Raw genomic sequence first — 22,387 nt, 5'->3', positions numbered from 1 at the left:
ATTCGGTCGGAACTTGACCGGCCTGCAATCGATGACCTTTTCGGCTTCCGGTGAGGTTTCACTCTCCTCCGTTAGGTCGGGTTCGGCATGCCGTAATGCCGCAAGAGAGAGATGTTGCTTGCTGTCTACCCTCAAGCTCACATTGTAAACCCAGATAATAGAACATCAGGAACATCGTCAGGACGTAACAAGAGCATTGTATGCACTCCCACAGTAAAATATAACAACAACCACTAGAGTAATAATGCAACCCGACCACACAATCCCGGCATCTCAGCCTACGTAGTATCCCGAAAGCGAGAGACACTGACAGAGAGCATCACGCAACCCACTCACCGAGCCCGAGATAAAGCCAACCAACCAACCAACCCGGTCAATACCCAAAACCTAACCTAAATTAGCCTAACCAGAAAAAGAAGAAAGATTTTTCTTCGACCCATCCCGTCCGTCCCACTATCCAACCATCCATACTCAACAAATCCACCGAAGAAAAAAAATAATAAAAATATAATAAAAATCAAAATAAAAATCTTCCCTCCCAAGAAAGGTAAGTAAACAGCGTAGGTAGCAGGTTCCACCAGCCAGCGTTTCACCACCTCAGACAACACACCACACCTGACGTAATTGCCTCATCCTACATCTACCACGTACGTACCTACCTACTTGTCTCCAACAGAGCAAAACAATAATGGAAAAGAGTACACCCGTGAATTAAGACCATGATAGTAATAGTAGTAGTACTACATACTTTCAGCCACAGCGGGATGGGATGGGATGGGATGGGATGGGATGGGATGGGATGGGATGGGATGTTGCGATATGTTGTGTGACGGCGGGTAGGTTTTTTTTTTTTTTTATCTGCTGCATGATGCTGCTTCGGGAGCTGCTAGCTGGACTCGGAAAGAGAGTAGTAGCCACCGTAAGTCGTACCAGCTCTCTTTTTTTTTTTTTTTCTTGCTAGGGTCTAGATTTTTCAAGGAACAGGGGTCGACCCATGCATGGAATGTTTGGGTGGAATTGTTGGCCTATGAGAGGGGAGAGAGGGGTGGGTTTGGGTTATTAGTAAGAGGATCAGGTAGAGTAGTTAGGAAGAAGTGCTGTCAGGGATTTTGTGAGCATTTTGAGGTGACGGTGCGATGGGACGTTGCCAGGGCTAGCAGTTGTTCTTTCTGGTGGTGGTGTGGTGGTGGTGGCGGTGGTGATAGTGGGAAGATTGGATAGGGTCATGAGGATGGATGGAGGGATTGTGTCATGTGGTGTATGTGGAATGGAATGGATGTTATGTTGGGCTGGTATTATTGTATGGGTAGATCATGATGTTAGTTAGACTGCCCCTACTAAGCTAAGTACGTAGCAAGGACAGCCGCAAGCTGAGGATCATGATATCATTGACTTCTTTCTCGCTTCGTCTTTTAATCACTTTTGACTGCTTCTATCTAGGGACTTGTCACCAAGAAACTTGGAACTATGAACTAGACTACTAATCTTGACAGTCAACGTGCCTGGCTAAGCTTCCATAGATACTATGTATCAAAAGCAGAAGTGGAAAGTGATCTACTATCTATCTGATCGTCTGTACCACGTTCCAGGACCACCTAAGCTGGCTGTTCTATATATAAGACTCCTCTTCTCTCCGAGTCTCCTCCCCTACGGAGGATTTCTCGCACGCCATTCTATTCTCCGAGTGTAGAAACCTATTTACCCCTAGTACTGCACTATTCATGCAGGAAATTCTCCTCAGTTCGGTAGTGTAGCACAGTCGCAGTCCCACAGGGTCCCTCTTCACCCTTATCTGCAAGTCATCAAAGAGAGAGAGAGAGAGCCGAGACACAGACACAGACACAAGATTTATTCACCGACGGTGGTCCCAAGATTAGGACGGATGGCCCCCCATCCATCTGGTCCAGCCCGATTGAGTTCAGCTCAGTTATGCTTTGGGATGTGCAGACTCCGAACCCCGAGATCTCGGTGGATATCTGCATATCTGCACTGCATTGCATTGCTTTGCACTGGGCCATGCTCTGTAGTGCGCATATTTGACAGATTTAGGCGGAGAATATACCTTAAATAGTAGAATAAAGAGCACCGAGGTAACTGCGAAGCGAGGATCTTCCCCTTCCACATTATTAGATTAATCCGTACTTTATGCTATCTGTTTCTGCTAAACATAGTATATCAAATCATCTTTGGTGCTGTCGATCATGGATTGCGTAGTCACCAACCCCCTGGTCGGAGGTTTGATTGGCCCTGTCGACAGACACCACACACCACGTGTAGGTTGTTAGAGTACTTTGTAAAAGGTAAGGTCCATCCGGACCTGTGCCCTCCGTTGAAGATAAGATGCGGCCCGCTCCTATCTGGACGGTCTTCGATCTGGCTCCATAGCTGCATGCACCTTTCACCGAACTCCGAGACTCTTCGTTCGCCACACGTCCCCCAGTGGATTCAGATTCAGCTCAGGGTTCAGTCCACACACAGACACTCTCCCCCACCGGCTCGTTCTTCTCCATGCTCCCTTTTCTGTTTCTTTCTTTATCTCTCCCCCGTACCCCAGGTTGATCGGCAAACGCACGTGAGTCATCATCTAGAAGCGACTGCCAAGCACCTTAGGTGCTCTTCTTGCCCTTCTCGCGCTCGGCCTTGCGCAGAGCACGCTTCCGGATAGACTCGTGCATGCCCTTGTTCTGGCCAACGACAATCTTGCCCATGGTCCCGGTAACGCAGGTCAAGAACCAGGCCATCAATCCGTGGCTCCAGTAGGGGGAAGAGCTGTACGCGTACGTGGGAGATCCGCCATTGCGGCCAATCTTAGTCAAGACCGACTTCACGAATGAGCGGGGGTCGGGGATCGTAGCACTAGTCCGGCGGATCTTGGACATAGCAGAGGTAATAAGGTAGGCCTGGACCAACTCGACAGTAATTCCGTAGGGCTCGAGCTCCGAACCAAGGGAAGTGGACCATTGCTGCAGGAAAGCCTTGCTGCCGGAGTAGGTAGCCAGAAGAGGGGTAGGGAGAAGTCCACCGAACGAGCCCATAGTCAAGACCAATCCGCGCTTGCGCTGCATCATACCCGGAACAACCAGCTGGGTTGCCCGCAAGGTACCCAGGCAGTTGATGGTCACGATATCAGTCATCTCATCCTCGGGAGTCAGAGCGAAGGGAGTAGGGATGCTGTGACTCTTTCCAACGTTGTTGACCAGAACGGACACGTCCAATTCGTCGACCAGTTCCTTCAGCTTCTCGTAGTCGCTGTCGTCGTTGCGGGCGAAGTCCATCGCCAGGGTCTTGGTCTGCACGGACGGGAACTTGGTTGTGATCTCATTGGAAAGGGTATCGAGCTTGGAGGCGGTACGGGAAACGAGGAGGATGTTGAAATCAGCGCGGGCGAGCTGAAGAGCAAATTCCTTGCCGAGTCCATCGGAGGCACCTGTGACCACAGCCCAGCTACCCTTAGGGCCGAAGGAGCGGAGCTGGAAGAATGAAAATCAGCGACATATTCTTCAATTGATATTTTGAGGGACAACATACATGCTTGCCAGGGAGCACAAACAAGCTCAAGAGGACCCTGACGAAAATGAGTGCGCGAGAGACGACGAACAAGCTGCCAGCGGCGAGAAGAGCCGAGGCGCCCACGGTCTGCCAGCCAGGCTGCAGGTCCAACTGGAAGTTGGACAGACAGTCCAGATGCTTTGTCAAAAACTCCATGATTGCTTGTTGTTCAACCCGTGCCGATTGAAGATTGTGGGGATGGAAGCTGGCTGCAGAAAGAATCCGGAGACGGACGGAGATGCGGCAGCAATCATAAAGGCAGAATAATGGTTGGGGATGGGCGGTGCCAAGACCCCCCAAGCGGACAGACCTCGGCCACTCCAAAGAAGCAATATCCTCATCGCAATTATCAGTCTTTCCCAACCAATTGATCCCCACAACTCTATCTCTCTGCGCAGCCAATTCTGTCAAACTCTCCGGAGTACAACTTCGCATAGTAATCATGGCCGCTCTTCTCTCCTACCTTCCCCCCTTCGAGGGTCTGCTGCCCAAATGGCTCTTCTTGGTACAACCCCCATTTGTTTACAACTACACTTCCGTTCCCCGGACCGACCCCATGCTAACCCGACCACTCCTCTCCATTCAGGTCTCCGTCGTCTCCGCCGCAAACAGCATCCAAGCCTACCGTTCGGTGTCCTATGCCGCAGATCTCTACAACGGAAAAACTGCTGACGGTCGCCCGCACACCAACCCCCTCTCTTCTCGGACTTTCGGCACATGGACTTTCCTTTCCTCCGTAGTCCGCATTTACGCCGCCTACAACCTCAACAACCCGGCTGTCTATGATCTCGCGCTCTGGACTTTTGGCATTGCCCTGGCACACTTTGTCGGCGAGTGGTTGGGCTTCGGTAGTGCGCAGCTTAAGGGTCGTTTCGTTAGCCCTTTGATTGTTGCTTCGTCCTCGCTGGCTTGGATGTTGACGCAGAGGGAGGCGTATCTGGCTGCTTAGGTTGGGCTGGATCTTAATTGTAATTTGCCGGGTTTGCGGCTGGTTGCTTTTTCGATGCATGCTCTATTTCTTAGCGGAGGGACAAGCTATGGATCGGCTAGTTTATGATCATATCAATAATGTAATGAAAAGGCAAAGGAATAGTTGTGAAGATCTATGATCGGTCAAGGCACGGGGTCTAGTCCGCGTAGTCTACGTATGATGAACTAAGTGTCGGTTCTGGCCGACAGTATACCCACGAGCCAATACCAGCGCACGTAGAAGACAAAGAATCGACATTGGGCGATTCATTCAGTGAGAGGTGAACCATGTTTCACCTCCTAAGGTTAATTCTAGATAGGTAAAGTTACGCCGAGCCCACAGCTCAGCCGCTCCATAGCAGTTCACTGGTCGGAATTATGCTACGGAGTATGTAGCTGAGCTGTGGGGAAATCGAAGAGGACGATCATGATGACGCAGGAGCTGGCAAGGGATAGAGGCTGAGCTGAAGTAAGGGTGCAAGTCATTAATGGCGCGTGGGTGATGAGACACGCATATTCGATTAGCTCCCTTTCTCGCAGGGGTATGACAGGAGTCGACACAGATCCGAAACACAGAAGCCGGCCGGGACTGGTCCGATGGACCCACGAACGCAGGTATTCATTGCTGTCAGAACACATAGGTATACAACATCCAATCCAGTTTAATCCAATATTCTCTGTTCTTAGTCCATCTTCTTCCTGTAGAGCTCTCCTCCGCAGCCTCGCAACCTCGCGGCCGCTTGCTCGGGTGTAATGTCACGCTGGGGCTCGCCCATCATTTCATACCTATGACTCATCAGCAAACCTTTACCGTAACGTGATAGTTGGAAACAACTCACCCGACCAAGAATTTGCGCACGGTGGCACTGCGCAATAGCGGGGGATAGAAGTGAAGGTGAAGATATGACGACTCGATTTCCTCCTCGGTTCCGTCAAGTGGTGCCTGGTGGATACCCATGCTGTACGGGAAGTGCGTTTCGAACAGGTTGTCGTACCGTCTGGTGACTTCGGCAATGGCTTCCGCCAGCTGTACCTTCTCGCTGCTATTTAGGTCGACCAGGGCGCGCTTGTGGGTCTTGCTGACAATCATGGTCTCGAAAGGCCAGACAGCCCACCAGGGGCAGACAACTAGGAAGGCATCGTTCTCAAATACCACGCGTTCCTGTTTCCGGCTTTCGAGAGCAGCATAAGCTTCCAACATGTGCTTGCCACCATTCTCCCGGCGGTACTTCTTCAGCTGCTCGAGTTCCATAGCCGGTTCTTCGGGCAAAGAGCTGGTAGTCCAGACCTGACCGTGAGGGTGAGGGTTTGAGCACCCCATGGCGGCACCCTTGTTCTCGAAGATCTGCATGTAGCGATACTGCTCCTTAGGCTTGGTCAAGCTAGCGGTCGGGGAGCTAGGGGGCAGAGTGGTCGCTGGAGCTACAGCAGCCAATGACGACTTTGGAGACAAATGGGCAGTGTAAATCTCGGTCCAAGCGTCAATGACAGGCGCGATCTCGGCAGGCGAAAGATCGGCCAAGGTGAGGTTGTGGGCCGCAGAGAAGGTAAGCACATAGCATTTACCGGTGACAGGCTCTGCCTTGAGAAAGAATGATTCAAGGTCTGGTCCCCGATTTTGTTAGTGTCGCATTCGCTAGGCCTGATATTACAGGTAAAACATACCCTCGCCACCTTCAGGGGTATACGGCGCTTGTTCTTCCTTGACCGCACTGTAGTCGTTTACGAAGACGAATGTTTTCTCATACTTGGGGTTAGTATCGCCCTGCGCGCGCTTGTTTCCGGGGCAGAGATAGCAAGCGGGGTCGTAGGTTGGCAAGGTAGTTTTAGAGGGGCTCTCCTGCTGTCCTCTGGTCGCAGCATTTAGCTCAACTGCTCCTCTCTGAATGGGTCCATGTCTATTTCTGCTGGACAGAAGCAGGCCAACTTACTGCCAGGGGCGCTTGGTCCGATGCGGGGAGACCAGAATGTAGGATCCTCGAAGAGGATTGAATCTCCGATGAGAGATATCGTCCAGAACGTTTTCGACCATTGTTGAGGTAATGTATAGTCTATGCAAGTAAGATGCAGCGTTGTTACAAGAGGAAAGGGAAAAGAAAGAGAAGAAGAGCGAAGAAACTGCGTGAAAAGAAAAGTTGGCTGATGGCCCTGGCGGCGGGGCTTAGTCGCGGGGTCTCCGGAAATTATGGCGATTCGGCACCGAACCAGCACGGGGTAAAAAGCTGCCATCCGGTCGGCTGCTCGGGTAAATTCATGGGGAGGCCCTGGACCCTTTTCTTGCTGCTGCAATTGCAACTTTAAACATGATTGTGCCTGTCTGCTACAATCTTTTATCCGCCCATGTGTTTGAGTTTTCAGGTCATGTCTTTGGAGTCTTGCATTTTAATAGATCATTCTTTAGCGAATTTAAATCAACCGACCTGTACAGCATGTCTACCGGTTGAATTGGACATGAAGCATACTCCACTATTGACTAAAACCAACGCGGTGGTGGGCCGAGAATGACTCTGGTTTCTTTCCTTTCTCCCCGCGGCTACCCGAATCCAGACAGTCAGCTGCCCGCCTTCGTTCGGGCCGATTCGTTTGACGTCAGGGGGAACGAGGGGCACTGGCTAGCCTTATCGCCCGTTATCACCGAACCTCCACATCCCCGGAGAAGCTCGCGCTGGCATCATCTGACCCTTGTCACGTCACTTCCCTCCTAAGTTGGGCTCCACTGAACTGCTGTTACTGCTGTGTATGAACCGTGTTCTGTTCATTTGTTGCTTGAGCGAAGATATGAGATTCACACATATTCCCCGCAGTTGATCAGATCATGGACGACGGCCATTCAAAGCTCCACCTCTACTCCCTCCCCAACGAAGTGCGATAATGCGACCTCCAATCATTGGGAAGATGACTCGCTGATGCTTCTATGGTTAATTCAGGTCCTCGCTCAGATTTTATCCTCCTTCTCGACGCGATCCCTCATCTCTTGGGCGACAGTCTCCCGCCGCTTCCACGCCCTCGTCCTGCGGATCCTACATTATCGTCTGCTCATCGGCGCTCCTTTGCATGAATATAAACTCATCCTAGAATGCTTTCACCCGAGCTCAAATGGAGCCGTGTCTGGTGCATTCTGCACATACCTTGACACCGACGGTTTAGATCAACTCAATGGGAGGAGTGGCTCGCTTCATGAGAATCCCGACACGGCCCAGCAACTGGGAAGACTGAGTTCGGTGTATGCTCGGTTCCGCCCTGAAGTCGCGGTAGAAGAAAGATCGAGCGGAACAAGGCTAGTACCCCTAAGAGGTATGCGCCCCTGTTCCCAGATACAGCGATCACGACTCGAGGTCTCTGATTTTGGTAGACGATGAGCAAGACCCCGACCGAGACAACTTGGTTTTCACGCGCCCTATCAACCTCGAGAACTCTGAAAACTTTTCTCAGTTATGTGTGGTCGTAAATATCGTGAAGGTCATGCCGGGTACAAATCTGCTCCTGAGTACACACAATGTTGAGGACGGGGTAATCAGGGTATTTCGCGACTGGCTGAGAGATGAAGAGAAGCGAATCCGTGAATTCGTACCAGATGGTACAGAGCCTTCGCAAATGCTATGGGTTGATCAGAGCAAGAGTGTCGGGATCAAAGTTAGGGTCAAGGCAAAACCGCTAATGAATCAAAATGTGCCAATTCTCATACATCGCGACGACGACCAATTCACGAGCTATGAATTGTTGATTGAAGGTATGGTGGTCTCTGGTTCTCTTGTTTACATTCGCACACTAACAGATGGCTAGAATTACATATACGCGCTGTTCGCTTACTCCGGACTCTGGAAAAGTCACAGGAGGAACAGCAGAATCATTATAGAGCTGTAGTTATAGCCCCGACTCTCAGATAGTGGTTTTTAAACGGATAGACATGTCAGTGATATGGAGGCCGAAATCTCGGTCTAGGCGCATGTTTGTATGTCTTTTGTCTATAGCGTCTTTTTTGCAGGGTATGCATTCAAAAGCAATGCCAAGGTCCTGTGTCCGAGCCGACTACTCCGTAGGTAACCATGGTCATGTGCATGTACTTGTCAGGCGACATTCGAACCCTTGCTTTTTGACTTCCTTCATAGGGCGCAAGCGAAAACGGGACACCCTTTTGCTGTTAGCTTACCTCTGGATTCTATACATTCTCTCGATCCAGACCACATAAACATCATGATTAGTTACAGGCGCAAGCCATTCATATACAACGTTATTTTTTTGTCTTTGTCTCCAACTTCTACTACTAATCTTTATCGCATGGATACTGACCTAAGCTGCCGGGCATATCAAGAAATCATGCCAATTGGTCAACCTTAATACCTCTTTTGCTGGGAGCGCGTAGCGTCCCCACCTGAGTCCTTTAATCCCTGCAAGCTTGTTTTATTAATCAGTCGGACCCTCTTGACGACAGATTTATATGTGAAAGAAGGAATGTAACCCATTCAAATGAAACGATCGACATCTATACAGCTTTTCTCTGAAGGGAGTAATGAATCTATCAATACAGTACTCCAGCTTTGGATATATGTACTAAGTATGCTTGTAAACCAAACCTTTTCCGTCCATGAACCAACCTTGTGTTCATAGTATAACTGCCAAGGCCAACATCAGCTATTAGAGTACTTAGTAGTCACAAATGCTTTCTTATGTGCCAGGTCAAAGATTTGTAAGTCTTTCTAGAGGTTGGAAATATTGGAGGTAAGTGTCGTTCTTATTTCCGGGATTATAGGATTGCAGGGATTGAGAAAACTTCAGTAGGTGGTGTGACTGCACTGCACCTTTGACACATCTCAGACAGAAATATACCTCCGACGCAGTATTCGATTGAAGTTCAAAGAAGTTGCGTTACTTCTGCTTCTCACAATAACATTCAGAAAGCTGAACTCACAAAGTGCTATTATCTTTCACATACACTTCCGCTTTAGGTTCAGGTAATGTGAGAGATATTGTATTATTGTCTACAATGTCGAATTCATTCGTTGTTGCCGCATGCGCTCCACGCTGACAGCTCAACGCACCACGTCAGCTTGTCGGATCGCATTGAGCATTTCCCAGAGAACGATTTAAGCAAGGCTCCTGAAATACACCAGAGAATCATGTCGTCTGTCTACAAGAGCCAGGAAGACCAATACAAAGAGTCTACAGACTACTACCATGAGAAAAAGGACACCGAAAACCCCGTATACATACGGAAGGCTGCAAGAGAGTTTGGGTTTAGCTATTATCGCTTGCGACGAAGAGTTCACGAATTACCATCCAGATCGACTCGTCAACCCGCGAATTTGAAGCTTACTGAGGCTCAGTATGACTCTCTATTTGATGATCCCGACTCTCTCAATCGGACTGGCGTTCCTCTCTAACTGCTAGACGCATAAGGGACGCAGCCGAAGCAATACTTAAAGGCAGCCAACCTGATCCTGATCTTTCACCACCAAAGTTCTCCAACATGTGGCCTTATCGCTTTCTCGAACAAAACAAACAAATCGTCAGGCAGCCGCAGCAACGAGAAGCACCAAAAACTGGAACAGCGGATATTGGGCGGAGATAAGACAGGCACAGCAAATTCTGAAGCAACCTCGGCTCCCAGAACACATTCCGACTCCTGATTCGCTGAGGCCTATCGCCCCTGCCGAGTAACCGGAGGAATGAAGAAATTGTAATCGGAAAAGTCGTGCCGGTTTAATCCCATGCCATGTTTGTTGTCATACATTTATTTGTCTATTCGTCATTTCTTTTCTCAGTTTAGCAGTTGCTTGAAAAGGTTGAGAGACATTTCTACGTTGTGTCAATATCCATACCACCCAGCCACCATTCTGCAAATAGCCGTTGTGCTGAACCTTAATTAACGGGCACTATGGGCATGGCAGGCACTGTCGCCAATGGCGGCGCTCCTCGGCCCTCGAAGATCCCCTATTGGCGCCTTGTCTTCGACCAAAAAGTCGTCACCCCGGAGATCATCGATTTTAACTACGAAGGGTTAGGGACAGAAGAATCGCCCTATGTCGTCACCTGGCTTCCTAATGATCCTCGAAACCCTATGGCTTTTGGTAATCTCTCGAAATGGGTATATACTATCCTAGTTTCCTTCGTGACCCTTACTGTCGCCCTGGTGTCATCAGCATACTCGGGAAGTATAAGTCAGGTTGTTATAGAGTTTCAATGTGAGGAAGAGGTTGCCATCCTCGGTATCTCGCTATTCGTTTTGGGCTTCGCCTTCGGCCCGCTACTATGGGCTCCGATGAGCGAGGTGTTCGGACGCCGTAATGTTTTCTCGGTGACCTTTGCGCTTCTCACAGCTTTCAATGCAGGGGCTGCGGGTTCAAAGAACATTCAAACGCTGGTCATCCTTCGCTTCCTGGCCGGATTCTTCGGATCATCACCTTTTGGCAACGCGGGCGGCACGATTGCAGATTTGTTCCCCGCGGCCAAACGTGGTATCGCTATCAGTCTCTTCGCTGCAGCACCTCTTTGCGGACCTACTATTGGCCCCGTCATTGGTGGCTTTCTGGGCGCCGGAGCAGGCTGGCGCTGGGTGGAAGGATTCCTGGCAGCATTTTCCGGCGTGATGTGGTTATGCCTTATCTTCTTCCTGCCGGAGACATATGCACCAGTTCTCTTGCGCCGACGGGCTGAAAAGCTGTCTGAATTGAGTGGCAAAGTCTACCGCAGTAAACTGGATATGGAGAGAGGCAAGGTGTCTTTAGGCCAAGCATTGAAGACTGCCCTGTCACGACCTTGGCTCATGCTCTTCAGAGAACCTATTGTGCTGCTTCTCTGTATCTACATGGCCATCATCTATGGAACGCTTTACATGCTGTTTGCAGCTTATCCTATCGTCTTTCAGGAGGCACGCGGTTGGAGCGAGGGTATTGGAGGCTTGGCCTTTTTGGGTATCCTAGTCGGAATGGTAATTGCAGTTGCTCTCACTATTCCTGACAACCTAGATTATGCGAAGAAATGCCAGCAAGCCAACGGCCGTCTGCCTCCCGAGGTTCGTCTGCCCCCAAGTATCCTTGGAGGGATTGCCCTACCTATTGGCCTTTTCTGGTTTGCCTGGACCAACTACCCGTCCATCCACTGGATGGCATCTGTGGCTGCAGGTGCCCCATTCGGGTTCGGCTTGGTATTGGTATTCCTGAGTGTTTTCAACTACCTCATTGACGCATACACGATCTATGCCGCATCGGTTCTGGCGGCGAACTCGGCTCTCCGGTCTTTGCTCGGCTTTGCGTTCCCGTTGTTCACGACCTACATGTACGAGAACCTCGGTATCCATTGGGCTTCCTCAATCCCCGCGTTTTTGTCGCTTGCGTGCCTTCCTTTCCCTATCGTCTTCTACCTGTATGGTGCTCGCATCCGCAAGCGCTGCCTCTATGCTGCCCAGGCAGAGGCGTTCATGCAGAGACTTGCTGCTGCGGCGCAGCAAAGCTCGGCTCCTCCACCCAAGTCTGACGTGGAGAAGGGGGAATCTGTCGCTGGAGCTGATAATGTTGTCAGCGACGATAGTGATAGTGACAGCCTCTCCAGTATGCCTTCTAGGGGTGCAATGGAACGGCGGGCGTCGCGCGCTTCCAAGAAATCCACTCACTCGCTTGCTCGTACAGTCACATACGAGGAGAATCCGTACGATATTGATCGAGTCAATACGTGCAACTCTACTATCAGCGGCCGTCCTAGGAAGAATTCGACCAAGGCATGAGGTCATGCTCCACACTTGGGCCTGTGGGGCAATATCATACAAAATATCTCAGGGCACCACCAAAGATGTGATGCCAATCCATCCAGCCATATATCCATTTTGTGCATTATATGCACTTACTAGGAGTGCGGTTGGGTACGTTCGCGAGAGAACGATATGCTAGTAAATCCCGCAGCTTATACGTGGAGCCCTACAGCAAAGGGCTGTACCCTTCGCGGCGTACACGTGGAAACGACATCTGAGCCGTGAGAGTCGCCTAATAACTGGCTACAGCACGGTAGCTAGGGCACTATTTTTGAGCGAGGTTAATTAATGACCTCCATGTCGAGGTCGATGGGGTTCATCTTCCAAAGTTGCGATTTGTATTGGCGCATAACTATTCTACTATCTCGGCGTTCTGATTACACGTTGATATACCTTCTATATAGAGACATAGAATAATGTTAATGACATAGACCATAGACGGAAACCATCCCCCAGTATGCAGCAATTCCTTCAGCACAAACACTCTTCCTGGCCGTGAGAGAAATCGGATCCCCAGCCGCAGACCCTTCGTTCACTGCCAGACCCTTTCGTTCACTGTGAAGCGGAGACATGCAGAAGCACAAGCGGAGACATTCCAGAACAGTATGAAATGCCTTCCGAGGGAGTTCGGAGGGAGTTCGCATTCGCCATATCAGAAAGGCGGATAGTAACGACAGAAGGACAACAGTTCACATACTCTCATCTTCAATCCGTCAACACGTGTTTTTGGATTCACTTCCTCACCCCGCCAGACAGTCACTTTGCAGACACATGCACGCAGCTTATTTCTTTTGATGCATGGCTCCAATCATGGAAGATAAGTGCTACTTTTATATCCTTTCCATTCCCCTTCTTCTCCTTCATCTTCTTCTCCCCCTCCTCATATCTACTTAGCTTACCCCCATCTTACCACTCATCAGAATATCATACTACCGAGCCGCCATCATGTCCTACGGATATAGATACGGCTCGATAGACACCACCACCACCATCAACATCAGAAGCAGCACGCCCTGCATTCTGTTCCTGACAAACAGCGAGCGCGAGCATTCAAGCGTCATCCTCGCCGTAGCTCACGAATTTCTCATTGGCAATACGCCTTACAAGATCCATATTGGATCATTTGGACCGCTTAAGAGACATGTTTCAGAGTTGAACTACTATGCTGCGGCTTCGGAGTCTCCTTTTGCTACTGAGGCAACTTTCGAGGAGATCCCTGGAATGTCTATGAAACATGTTCGCATGAGAGATGGACAGTTTGACGACATCCCGCAGATTGGTTTCTTTGCTGCGTTGAGGAACTATCGCACGGATTTGGCTCTGGGTTTGATGCCTTGGACCGGTAGGGATTATATTGAGATCTTCAATGGCGTTGTTGATCTTGTGAAATCCCTTGGCCCTGTTTTGATCGTCGTTGATCCACTTTTTGCTCCCGCTGTCGACGTCTGTCGGTACTTGCGTTGGAGACATGTTCTGTTGGGAAAGGGTGGAGTCAAGGATTATGTGGTGAAGTGGAAGCTGAGTGATTTGATGAAGTATCCGATGTGAGTTTTGAGTGGTCGCCTCTGAGGGCTTGTGGGGATTGTTTGCTGACTGTGATAGGATTTGTTCTGGGTTCAAGATGCCAATGTCCATCTGGGACAAGCTTCGCAACCTCTTCCTGGGTTTCCGGTTCAAGCACGAACTTGACAAATGCGAAAGTCTCAAGGAACTCAATGAGGCCCGTGAGGCTCGCGGAATTGAGGGCCCTCTTCCTTTCATGTCCCACGAGGCAAAGAAGAGTAGCCGTGTCATCATTCCTTCCTGGCCGGAGACCGACTTCCCACTCATTGTGCCTGAGCACATGACCCTCTGTGGCCCTATTCTTCGCCGCTATCGCCCTATGGTGAAGGAAGATCCTGAACTGGAGAATTGGCTTTCGAAGCGTCCTACTGTGCTGGTCCTTATGGACGCCCGCTTCACCTACGAGGGCAAGCAGCAAATTGAAATCGCCAAGGCCCTGAGCATGCTTCTCGAGCAAGAGCTCAACATCCAAGTCCTCTGGAAGCTCAAGCACGTCGATGATCCTGCCGTGACCAGAGAGATCGTCAAGCTTTTGGGGGTGTACATACACGGGAAGCGTATGCGCATTATGAAGCATTTTGTGTTCGAGACCATGTCAGTTCTTATGAGTGGACATGTCAATTGTGTGGTGAACTATGGCGGAGCCAATGCGTTCCATGAGGCTGTCAGGTAAGTCATTTATTTCGTTCTACAGCTATGCGTTTTTTTGCCGTTGTTTCTGTGGTAGGATGAATGCAATATGCGCTAACACCGAGGTCCACTAGGGCTGAGGTTCCGCAGATCGTGCTCCCGGTCTGGTTTGACGCGTACGACTTTGCTGCACGGGTTGAGTACTGATGGATTGGCATCTGGGGTAGCCGCAGGTCGGCGCCGGGCGTGAGTGGGGAGGAGCTGGGCAATGCGCTGCTGCGTGTGATGGCCGACACTAACGAATCCTATGCAATGCGCATGCGGGCCATGCAGGTATCCGGGCAGCTGCCGTTCAAGGATGGACGCGTGGTCGCATACGAGAAACTGCTCGAGGTGTTGAGCCAACCCTGGGCGCCTCCTCATACTCGGATCCGCGGTTGAAGATTGAATGACATGACATTGGTCATTGGCGTTCCTTTCCTTGGGTCGGACACAAGAAAACAAAAATTGCATTTGAAGCAAGCGATGAATTTGATCTGGATGAAGATAAAACCAACTAACTACGGTGTACTTAGTTGACTCGTTACTTGCTAGTTAAGTTAATATCTAATTAAATGGCGATGACTCCGCGGGCGGGGCCATCCGGTCTTCGGCATTGAACAGACAGCGAACCGCGACTGTTCGGGCTGTCGAATTGACCGAAGCTGGTCCACTAAAGCTTAGCATGTTATCCAGTTCCACTCAATCATGAAGAAGTTCCATTGAACCGTCTCCATCCGTAAGCTTGACTCAAACTGCCGTATCCAATAGAACCACCCGTGGAATGACGGCTAAACATTGAACCCCTCTCCCCGCATCGCATCCGGTTTCGCCCTGCTTTCATTCATCTGTATTTAATCCAGCTTCTCCCCCCAGCTTCACTATCCAATCTAACACAATTCCCACAATCCATCCATCTCTTCCAATTTCTCTCTTCTCACCACAAACTCCACCACCACCACCACCACCACCATGGCCAACGAACGCATCACCTGGATCGGCCTGGGCAACATCGGCCGCGTAAGTCACCCCTCCATGTGCCCCTCATTGCATCACCACCCTTCCTCCCACCCCCAATTACACACAATACTAACAACCAATTCCAGGCCATGGCAGCCAACATCGCCCAAAAAGGTCCCCAAACAGCCCCCATAACCCTCTACAACCGCACAAGCAGCAAAGCGACGACCTTCGCATCGACCCTCCCCGCCAACAAAGCCACCGTCAGCACGACCCTCTCTTCCGCCATCTCCACCTCAACCATAATCTTCATCTGCGTCGGCGACGACGCCGCCCTGGAAGCCATTATCTCAGGCCTCCCCACGGACTCCCTCTCCTCCAAGATCATCGTCGACTGCTCCACCGTGCACCCAGACACCTCGCGCAAGATCCACAGCCAACTCGCCTCGCACGGCGCCTCCTTCATCGCCTGTCCCGTATTCGGCGCCCCCGCGGCCGCCATCGCGGGCCAACTCGTCGTCGTGCCCGCCGGTGACGCCGCCGCCATCGAGCGCATCAAGCCCTTCCTGGATGGAGTTACTTCCAAAGCGACGATCTCCATGGCCGGTGAGGATGTGGGCCGCGCCACGACGCTGAAGATCCTCGGAAACACGTTTATCTTGAATACCATAGAGACGGTGGCGGAGGGGTTGGTTACGGCGGAGAAGACCGGGTTGGGGGCGGATATGTATCAGCAGTTCATGCATACGTTTTTCCCCGGCCCGTTTGCGTTGTATGCGGATCGCATGGTTACCGGGGATTATTGTCGGAGGGAGGAGCCGTTGTTTGCGGTGGACTTGGCCAGGAAGGATTTGAGACATGCTAGTAATTTGGCTGGGGAGGCGGGGGTCAGGTTGAGGAGTGTGGAGGTTACGGATCATCATTTGGTGAATGTAAAGAAGGAGAAGGGGGTGAAGGGAGATGTGGCGGCGGTTTATGGGTCTGTGAGGAAGGAGGCGGGGTTGCCGTTTGATAATTAGATGGGTATGGGTGTGTTTGGGGGGAATTTGGTATGTAGAGAATAGCAATAGATTCAACTAAGCAACTAATTTAACGAGTTGGGTATAGTTGGGTATAGTTCTTTGGGCTCTGTTTTGGTCTAAACGAATGATAAGCAAGGTGAACCAGAAACAATATAGCCGTTAAGCAAATGAGCGAGTGACTAGAAGGTAGGAAAGTAGCAGTACTCCTTAACCCTTCTTCGAGCTTGAATCCTCTACCTCCCCACGATACTTCGAAATTGCGAGCAACGTCTCCAACAGTGCTTTCTGCGCCTCCAGTTCTATCAACTGGCTTCGCGCGTTATCCAGTAATATCTCCAACTGCTTCAGGAGGTTCTTCAACACCCCGACCTCCATTTCCACCCCTCTGGCGGCGTGAACTTCGAGATTCTCGAACTCGCGCCAGAGAGTGGACGGGTCCCCGTTGCTGCCACTGCTACTGCCGCCGCCTTGCTCCTCTGGAGGAACCGCCCGACTCGAAGACGCTTCGCCTTCTTCGGGCTCGAACATCTTGCGGATCAAGCGTAGCTCTTTGGCTGCGGATGCCACGGCAGACTTTGCAGTGAGTATTTGACTGGGGTTCGTGGTTGGAGTGGAGGTTGAGGTGGGCGGAGGTGGGTTGGAGCCCAGGGGTGCTTGTGCGTCTGCACCCTGACCGATGGAACCAGACTGGCTCGAGAGATCTTCATCGAAACTGATTTCGTTTGCAGTTTGAACTGATTGGGGCGGCTGCGGTGCTGGTTGCGGTCCCGGCTGAGATCCTGGTTGGGGGCCCGGTTGGGGTCCAGGCTGAGGTCCCGGTTGAGGTCCAGGCTGAGGACCAGGCTGAGGTCCAGGCTGAGGTCCAGGCTGGGGTGAGGGAGGTGGTGTGGGAAGAGGAGTTGGGCGTGGATCCATCGCGAGCTTTGTTCTCGGTATCGTGCTGGACTGTGGATGGAAGTAGTAGTATCGGTGGGTAGATGAAAATGAATAGACACGACAAGAGCTGGAAAAGACACTTAGTGTGTTTCTCGCTGTGAGTGGTCAGCTCATGATGATGTATGAATGTATGGTCTGAGAAGAATATAGACCCATGTATACTAGTCGTCATCTCCGTGCCAAAGCGCCTAAATAACCACGGATACCCGTGCCTTCGCGTAGACGGGAGCAAGATGACATTAGAATGAACATCAGATTTTGACGTTATCGGATCAAGCTCTTAGCTCCTACGAGACGGCTTGCAGATTTTAAGGCTATGACCGCATGGTTTGTACATAGAGATTGTCATGGCATAAAGGTTCGGTGACATCTTTGAGTCTGAATATTTGGAGGACTTCTGCCCCAGGTTTGGGACTGGGTTATTAGGCCTAACCGACTTATTAGATTACACGTCAGAATTCTATCCGCAAAAGAAGGAAATTTGACTCACTTTTGCCCATACAATGCGTTGTAGACATGTCATCGACTAGTCCTGACGCTTCTTCTTACTTCACAAAATCCGATGTTGAACGATTTAGTATGAATAGTATCAGCATGGGAGCCATTGTCTATAACAGTTCAAGCCATTTATTTCTATCAGCTGATTTTGAGTTCCTTCCGGGGTATATTCAACTTCTAGCGATGTGGTTGTGCTATTCGAGGCCGAGGACTCTGTTACAAATTGTGCATAGCTCGAGCATTGGTGCTGTGATTCTTTGACTTCTAGATAGCTCAGTATCATCACTGAGCAACGAAGGTTTCACTAGACATGAGAACAGCAGTACTCACAGTTGAAGCTCTCCCGCATGCTGATCTTCGGGCTGACTCAGGACCATCTATATATAGTACATAGATCGGAGAAGAACTTACCAGCACCGTGCAGGTCATTGAACTGGCAATTGACTCCTCCAATGAAGACTAAGCGGGATTGAAGCATCCCGGGTAAGGTCGATCAAATTAGTCGAAACGTGTTTCTGATATGGGAAGGGCCATTTCTCAGTTTCAAAGGTCATTCTGTGGGTGCAACCCGACAATCACCCGCGACTCTATTCACGTTGATGCTGTCCATAATCGGGTAACAGTAACTAGCAGTGAAAAGAAAGAGTGGGAGGTAGTCGTAATCCGAGCCGAGATATACCTCGAACTGCTGAAATCCCAGACGGTGGATGTTTGGAGGTTGTCGGCATACCAGGGAAGGAACGGATCACGGGACGGTCCCCGTGAATGCGAGTTTCATCAGTCCTGCAGACTTCCGTCTCTCGCTGAATCCTCGTGCCATCCAAATGAGACTTTTGCTTCTCCCGATAAAGAACATTGCGTGGCCTTGACCTCGTGAGTTATGGCGAATACTCGGTATCCTGACTCGGGAGTTAACAAGCTGCCACAGACCTACAAGATACGCACACAAGAATCGGCCTCGCCACCCTTAATTACACTTTGCTACTGGGTAGCAAGGTCCACTGTGGCTGCAGCAAGTGGCGGGATGTACATTGCATGGAGAGACTACCTGCTGCCTGCATTTCTCAATCTCCATCTTCTGATAAGGCGAGATTTCGAAGAGAACACCAACGGAAGGACTCGTGCAGCGCCGCATATCCGCAGCAAAATCAACGCATCATAGCGGAACATAACCCCAAATTTTGGTATATCGGAATCTGAATAAGCTTCTAGCCCGTGGCCCCGAACCCACCCGAGGCAAAAATCTCACCAGCTGTCACCAATCGATTAGGCTCCCATAGGGAGATCGCCGTGAAGAGTGGGTAGAATCCCCAAGGACTGCTGTCCAGACTTCGATGCTGTCGGGCTAGAACTGAGCCCGGGGCTGCGGAAATCTGATAAACTCTAACCGCTTGACCTCGGCCGGACAATAAGCTTTCTAGCAACCTCTATTTTGGTGCAGCTCCATATTTGCATATTCAGTCTATATGTTAACTAGGATGTGGACCTGAAGATCCGTATCACGCCTTTAACTTGCCACAACGAGCGATCATATATGCGACGGTTAGTGGACATCCTGGACTTGGGAGGAATGCCGAAGCGTTGACTGGGACGACCGGGTCCAATGTACCAGCCGACGGGCCAACCGGGAGATCTCCCGCCTTCCGTCCGATAGTACTGTACTATAATGAGAATCGTCTGCTGAGGTGTCTTCACCAAGCATTTCTGGATCTGAGCTAGGACTGCCAATCCGGATGATGATCTACATATTTGGCCAAAACATGCCATGGCTGTGATGCCTTCAGGTATGAGCTCAGTCCTCTGACAAGCCTGTTTCAGGGCCGCGCGGAGTTAGACACAGGCACAACATCGCTACTGCTATCACCACACCCATGGAGCTGCAGAGGAGTAGCTACTTGGTCTCTTCAAAATTGCCCCTCCAATTGTGTAGACCCAACGTTTGAGACTATGTGGGCGATGTTCTAGCTGATCACCTAATTAACGACCAATGCTTGGAGGCATCCACCAGTGGATACTGGATTTGGTTTCGAACTGTGGCTGCATATATTCGACAATAGATGGAATTAATTTCAGTTTGTCCCAGCTATTTTGGGACCAAAGCCACGCGATCATACTGTGATGGTTTCCCGGGGAGCAGTTACCTTATGGGATCTGATTACTGTTCCTGATTCCTGAAATGATATGTCGATCTGCGAATGACAAAACGAGAATCGGGTCAGGGACCTCTGCACCATGGTGGATCATGTGGGGAATATTGAAGCACTACCCAGAGAATAGTTTCTATGGTATAAGGCTTATTCTCCATCCCAATGGGGCGAACGTCGATAAGGAGCAGAGGCAAGTTGGTCACGCAAGGAATCCATTACAGTCGTCAGTGCTACTACCCCTGCCTATGTTAGATGATTCGTCTTACGCCTATAGTATCCACTACCATCCGCCTTGGGCGAAACTTGCGATAGGTAATCCCAAAATCAGAGAAAGGGAGCCACGAGAGGCCCACGGAACGGACAGCAAGGGCCGGAATGCCAGACTCATCTACTGTCTGGACGCGCGTTGTCTGCAATGATCTACTCAATTTACCTGGTTTGTCTGTCTTCCCAGCGTGGCTGTCAAGCTACTTATTGCCTTGATTGTCAGTTGGAAATCATGTCGAAAATCATCTGGTGCCATTGTCCCTGATCTTCCAGCTGCTCTCACTATTCCCGTGTAACCACCCCCATCATTAACATGCCTACGGCGCCACCCGGGGATGTTGACTACTCCGCCGCTCTGAGCCAGGAAACTAGCCTGGAGAGTGCTGATACAATCTTTGTGGAGAAAGACATTGCGCACGTTGAAGAAGGAGAAATCAGATCACAAGATGGTGCATTGGAATCGGACGACCCCCAAGACAAGGACGACCTCGTTGTGGACTGGGACGGGCCAAACGACCCCCAGAACCCCATGAACTGGACCACCTTGCGGAAATGGGTTATTATCGGGTTAATATCTTTGAGCAGCTTCAATGTGTAAGTCCAACACGTCTACGCTAAGACCATGCATTCGTACGAGCATCGGAATTGACTGTTGTAGATCCATGGTATCCACGGTCTTCGCTCCCGGCGTTCCGCAAGTTCTGAAAGAGTTCAATGTTCACAACCCATCCATTTCATCTCTTATGATATCGATCTACGTGATGGGTTCTGCTCTTGGCCCTCTGGTGCTGACACCTCTCACTGAGATAAGTGGAAGGCTTCCCATGACACACCTGGCCAATGTACTATTTGCACTGGCTGCAGTTGTTTGCGCCGCCAGTGTGAACATATCAATGCTCATAATGGCACGCTTCGTTATGGGAATAGCCAGTTCCGTGCCTGTGACGGTCGGTGGAGGCTTCGTTGCGGATATGATTCCCATGGAGAAGAGAGGGACGGCAATGACGATCTGGACAGTTGGTCCACTCATGGTGAGTTTTTTACCAGTTCAACAGATGTATAAATGCGGATCTAACATGTACGTCAGGGTATGGTCACAGGACCTATTTATGGTGGTTACATTGTCCAAAACATTGGATGGCGTTGGACAATCTGGATAGAGGCGATTCTTGTAAGTTAGCTCATGCCCGTGGTGTTGGACGAATATCTGATATGATTAGGGCGGTATCATCGTGATTGCTTCCCTGATATTCTTGCGGGAGACATACGCACCCACGCTGCTCCAGCGAAAGGCGAAGCGACTACAAAAAGAGACTGGACGGCCGTTTCGGACTCAGTACGACCTGGATAAGACGATTGGCCAGATCATCTGGATCTCAATCAGCCGCCCGATCAAATTTCTGTTTTTATCACCCATCGTTATGATCGTTTCATTGTACAGCTCCATCACATACAGCTATATGTACACACTGTTCACGACGTTTACGAGCGTCTTCGAGAATGTGTACGGCTTTACTCCCGGAGAAGCAGGTCTCGGCTATCTGGGACTGGGTCTTGGGTTCTGTTCTGGACAGGTCGTTGTGGGATACTATTCCGACCGATACCTCAAGAAGCAGGAAAAGATTCATGGCAAGATGAAGCCCGAAGATCGTCTTCCACCTTTGGTGGTGGGATGCATTCTCGTGCCGATCGGTCTCTTTTGGTACGGCTGGGCCGCAGAATACCGGTTGCACTGGATAATTCCTATTGCTGGTACCTTTTTCGTGGGTGCAGGCATCTTCTTTGTTCATCTGGTCACCCAGGTGTATCTGATTGACTCATATACTCTATATGCTGCCAGCGCAGTATCAGCGGAGCTGGCTCTGCGATGCCTCTTTGGGGCTACGATCCCGTTGGCGGGACTCCTTTGTACGATGCCCTCGGACTAGGATGGGGGAACAGTCTGCTCGCGTTTATCGCACTTTTGTTTGTCCCGGCTTCACTTTTCTTACTCAAGTATGGTGAGAGAATCCGGACGAATCCGAAGTTTCAGCCGCGGATGACATGATTTTGATTATTTGGCC

The 22,387-nt window shown here is 50.4% G+C and overlaps 10 protein-coding genes across 10 annotated transcripts; 7 read left to right on the top strand and 3 right to left on the bottom strand.

Moving 5' to 3' along the window:
* Positions 1–2,606: 2,606 nt before the first annotated feature.
* BO83DRAFT_314431 (ketoreductase) lies at positions 2,607–3,705 on the bottom strand (the record flags this gene model as incomplete). Its single annotated transcript, XM_025527585.1, has 2 exons — positions 2,607–3,470; positions 3,529–3,705. The coding sequence occupies 2 exons, from the start codon at positions 3,703–3,705 to the stop codon at positions 2,607–2,609; spliced, it is 1,041 nt and encodes a 346-aa protein (XP_025387564.1).
* A 165-nt stretch (positions 3,706–3,870) lies between these two features.
* Positions 3,871–4,636, top strand: BO83DRAFT_378960 (Erg28 family protein). The gene is made up of 2 exons (XM_025531387.1): positions 3,871–4,054; positions 4,136–4,636. The coding sequence occupies exons 1-2, from the start codon at positions 3,992–3,994 to the stop codon at positions 4,496–4,498; spliced, it is 426 nt and encodes a 141-aa protein (XP_025387563.1). The 5' UTR covers positions 3,871–3,991; the 3' UTR covers positions 4,499–4,636.
* Positions 4,637–5,201: 565 nt separating this feature from the next.
* BO83DRAFT_427617 (UDP-glucose:hexose-1-phosphate uridylyltransferase) lies at positions 5,202–6,550 on the bottom strand (the record flags this gene model as incomplete). Its single annotated transcript, XM_025535356.1, has 4 exons — positions 5,202–5,304; positions 5,358–6,123; positions 6,184–6,368; positions 6,450–6,550. 4 exons carry the CDS (start codon positions 6,548–6,550, stop codon positions 5,202–5,204), a joined length of 1,155 nt encoding a protein of 384 aa, XP_025387562.1.
* Positions 6,551–7,333: 783 nt separating this feature from the next.
* On the top strand, positions 7,334–8,301 carry BO83DRAFT_427616 (F-box protein; the record flags this gene model as incomplete). Its single annotated transcript, XM_025535355.1, has 3 exons — positions 7,334–7,381; positions 7,446–7,812; positions 7,871–8,301. 3 exons carry the CDS (start codon positions 7,334–7,336, stop codon positions 8,299–8,301), a joined length of 846 nt encoding a protein of 281 aa, XP_025387561.1.
* A 1,035-nt stretch (positions 8,302–9,336) lies between these two features.
* On the top strand, positions 9,337–10,304 carry BO83DRAFT_378958 (uncharacterized protein). Its single transcript, XM_025531386.1, has one exon. It carries the CDS (start codon positions 9,636–9,638, stop codon positions 9,897–9,899), a length of 264 nt encoding a protein of 87 aa, XP_025387560.1. The 5' UTR covers positions 9,337–9,635; the 3' UTR covers positions 9,900–10,304.
* Positions 10,305–10,393: 89 nt separating this feature from the next.
* Positions 10,394–12,238, top strand: BO83DRAFT_389313 (MFS transporter; the record flags this gene model as incomplete). Its single annotated transcript, XM_025532795.1, has 1 exon — positions 10,394–12,238. One exon carries the CDS (start codon positions 10,394–10,396, stop codon positions 12,236–12,238), a length of 1,845 nt encoding a protein of 614 aa, XP_025387559.1.
* A 969-nt stretch (positions 12,239–13,207) lies between these two features.
* On the top strand, positions 13,208–16,473 carry BO83DRAFT_399326 (UDP-Glycosyltransferase/glycogen phosphorylase; the record flags this gene model as incomplete). The annotated part of the gene is made up of 5 exons (XM_025533314.1): positions 13,208–13,737; positions 13,865–14,494; positions 14,590–14,655; positions 14,683–14,848; positions 15,601–16,473. The coding sequence occupies 5 exons, from the start codon at positions 13,208–13,210 to the stop codon at positions 16,471–16,473; spliced, it is 2,265 nt and encodes a 754-aa protein (XP_025387558.1).
* On the bottom strand, positions 16,447–17,630 carry BO83DRAFT_45158 (uncharacterized protein). Its single transcript, XM_025536838.1, has one exon. The coding sequence runs from the start codon at positions 17,389–17,391 to the stop codon at positions 16,684–16,686; it is 708 nt and encodes a 235-aa protein (XP_025387557.1). The 5' UTR covers positions 17,392–17,630; the 3' UTR covers positions 16,447–16,683.
* A 1,160-nt stretch (positions 17,631–18,790) lies between these two features.
* Positions 18,791–20,540, top strand: BO83DRAFT_408668 (uncharacterized protein; the record flags this gene model as incomplete). Its single annotated transcript, XM_025534065.1, has 6 exons — positions 18,791–19,031; positions 19,163–19,207; positions 19,388–19,452; positions 19,596–19,681; positions 20,119–20,330; positions 20,386–20,540. 6 exons carry the CDS (start codon positions 18,791–18,793, stop codon positions 20,538–20,540), a joined length of 804 nt encoding a protein of 267 aa, XP_025387556.1.
* BO83DRAFT_408667 (MFS transporter) lies at positions 20,141–22,371 on the top strand (the record flags this gene model as incomplete). Its single annotated transcript, XM_025534064.1, has 6 exons — positions 20,141–20,280; positions 20,332–20,918; positions 20,983–21,355; positions 21,412–21,495; positions 21,545–22,215; positions 22,266–22,371. Exons 2-6 carry the CDS (start codon positions 20,638–20,640, stop codon positions 22,369–22,371), a joined length of 1,515 nt encoding a protein of 504 aa, XP_025387555.1. The 5' UTR covers positions 20,141–20,280; positions 20,332–20,637.
* Between the last annotated feature and the right edge of the window lie 16 nt (positions 22,372–22,387).

The sequence above is a fragment of the Aspergillus eucalypticola genome (assembly GCF_003184535.1).
Source record: "Aspergillus eucalypticola CBS 122712 chromosome Unknown BO83scaffold_14, whole genome shotgun sequence".
Taxonomy (NCBI): domain Eukaryota; kingdom Fungi; phylum Ascomycota; class Eurotiomycetes; order Eurotiales; family Aspergillaceae; genus Aspergillus; species Aspergillus eucalypticola.
The sequence above is the reverse complement of the archived record's forward strand: the minus strand, read 5'-3'. Positions and strand labels throughout refer to the sequence as shown.

Excerpts from the sequence above, each read along its gene's own strand:
- BO83DRAFT_45158 (XM_025536838.1), bottom strand. The coding sequence starts at position 17,391 with ATGGATCCACGCCCAACTCCTCTTCCCACACCACCTCCCTCACCCCAG.
- BO83DRAFT_378960 (XM_025531387.1), top strand. The coding sequence starts at position 3,992 with ATGGCCGCTCTTCTCTCCTACCTTCCCCCCTTCGAGGGTCTGCTGCCC. Across the intron at positions 4,055-4,135 it reads TGCCCAAATGGCTCTTCTTG|GTCTCCGTCGTCTCCGCCGC; the intron begins GTACAACCCCCA and ends CTCTCCATTCAG.
- BO83DRAFT_378958 (XM_025531386.1), top strand. The coding sequence starts at position 9,636 with ATGTCGTCTGTCTACAAGAGCCAGGAAGACCAATACAAAGAGTCTACA.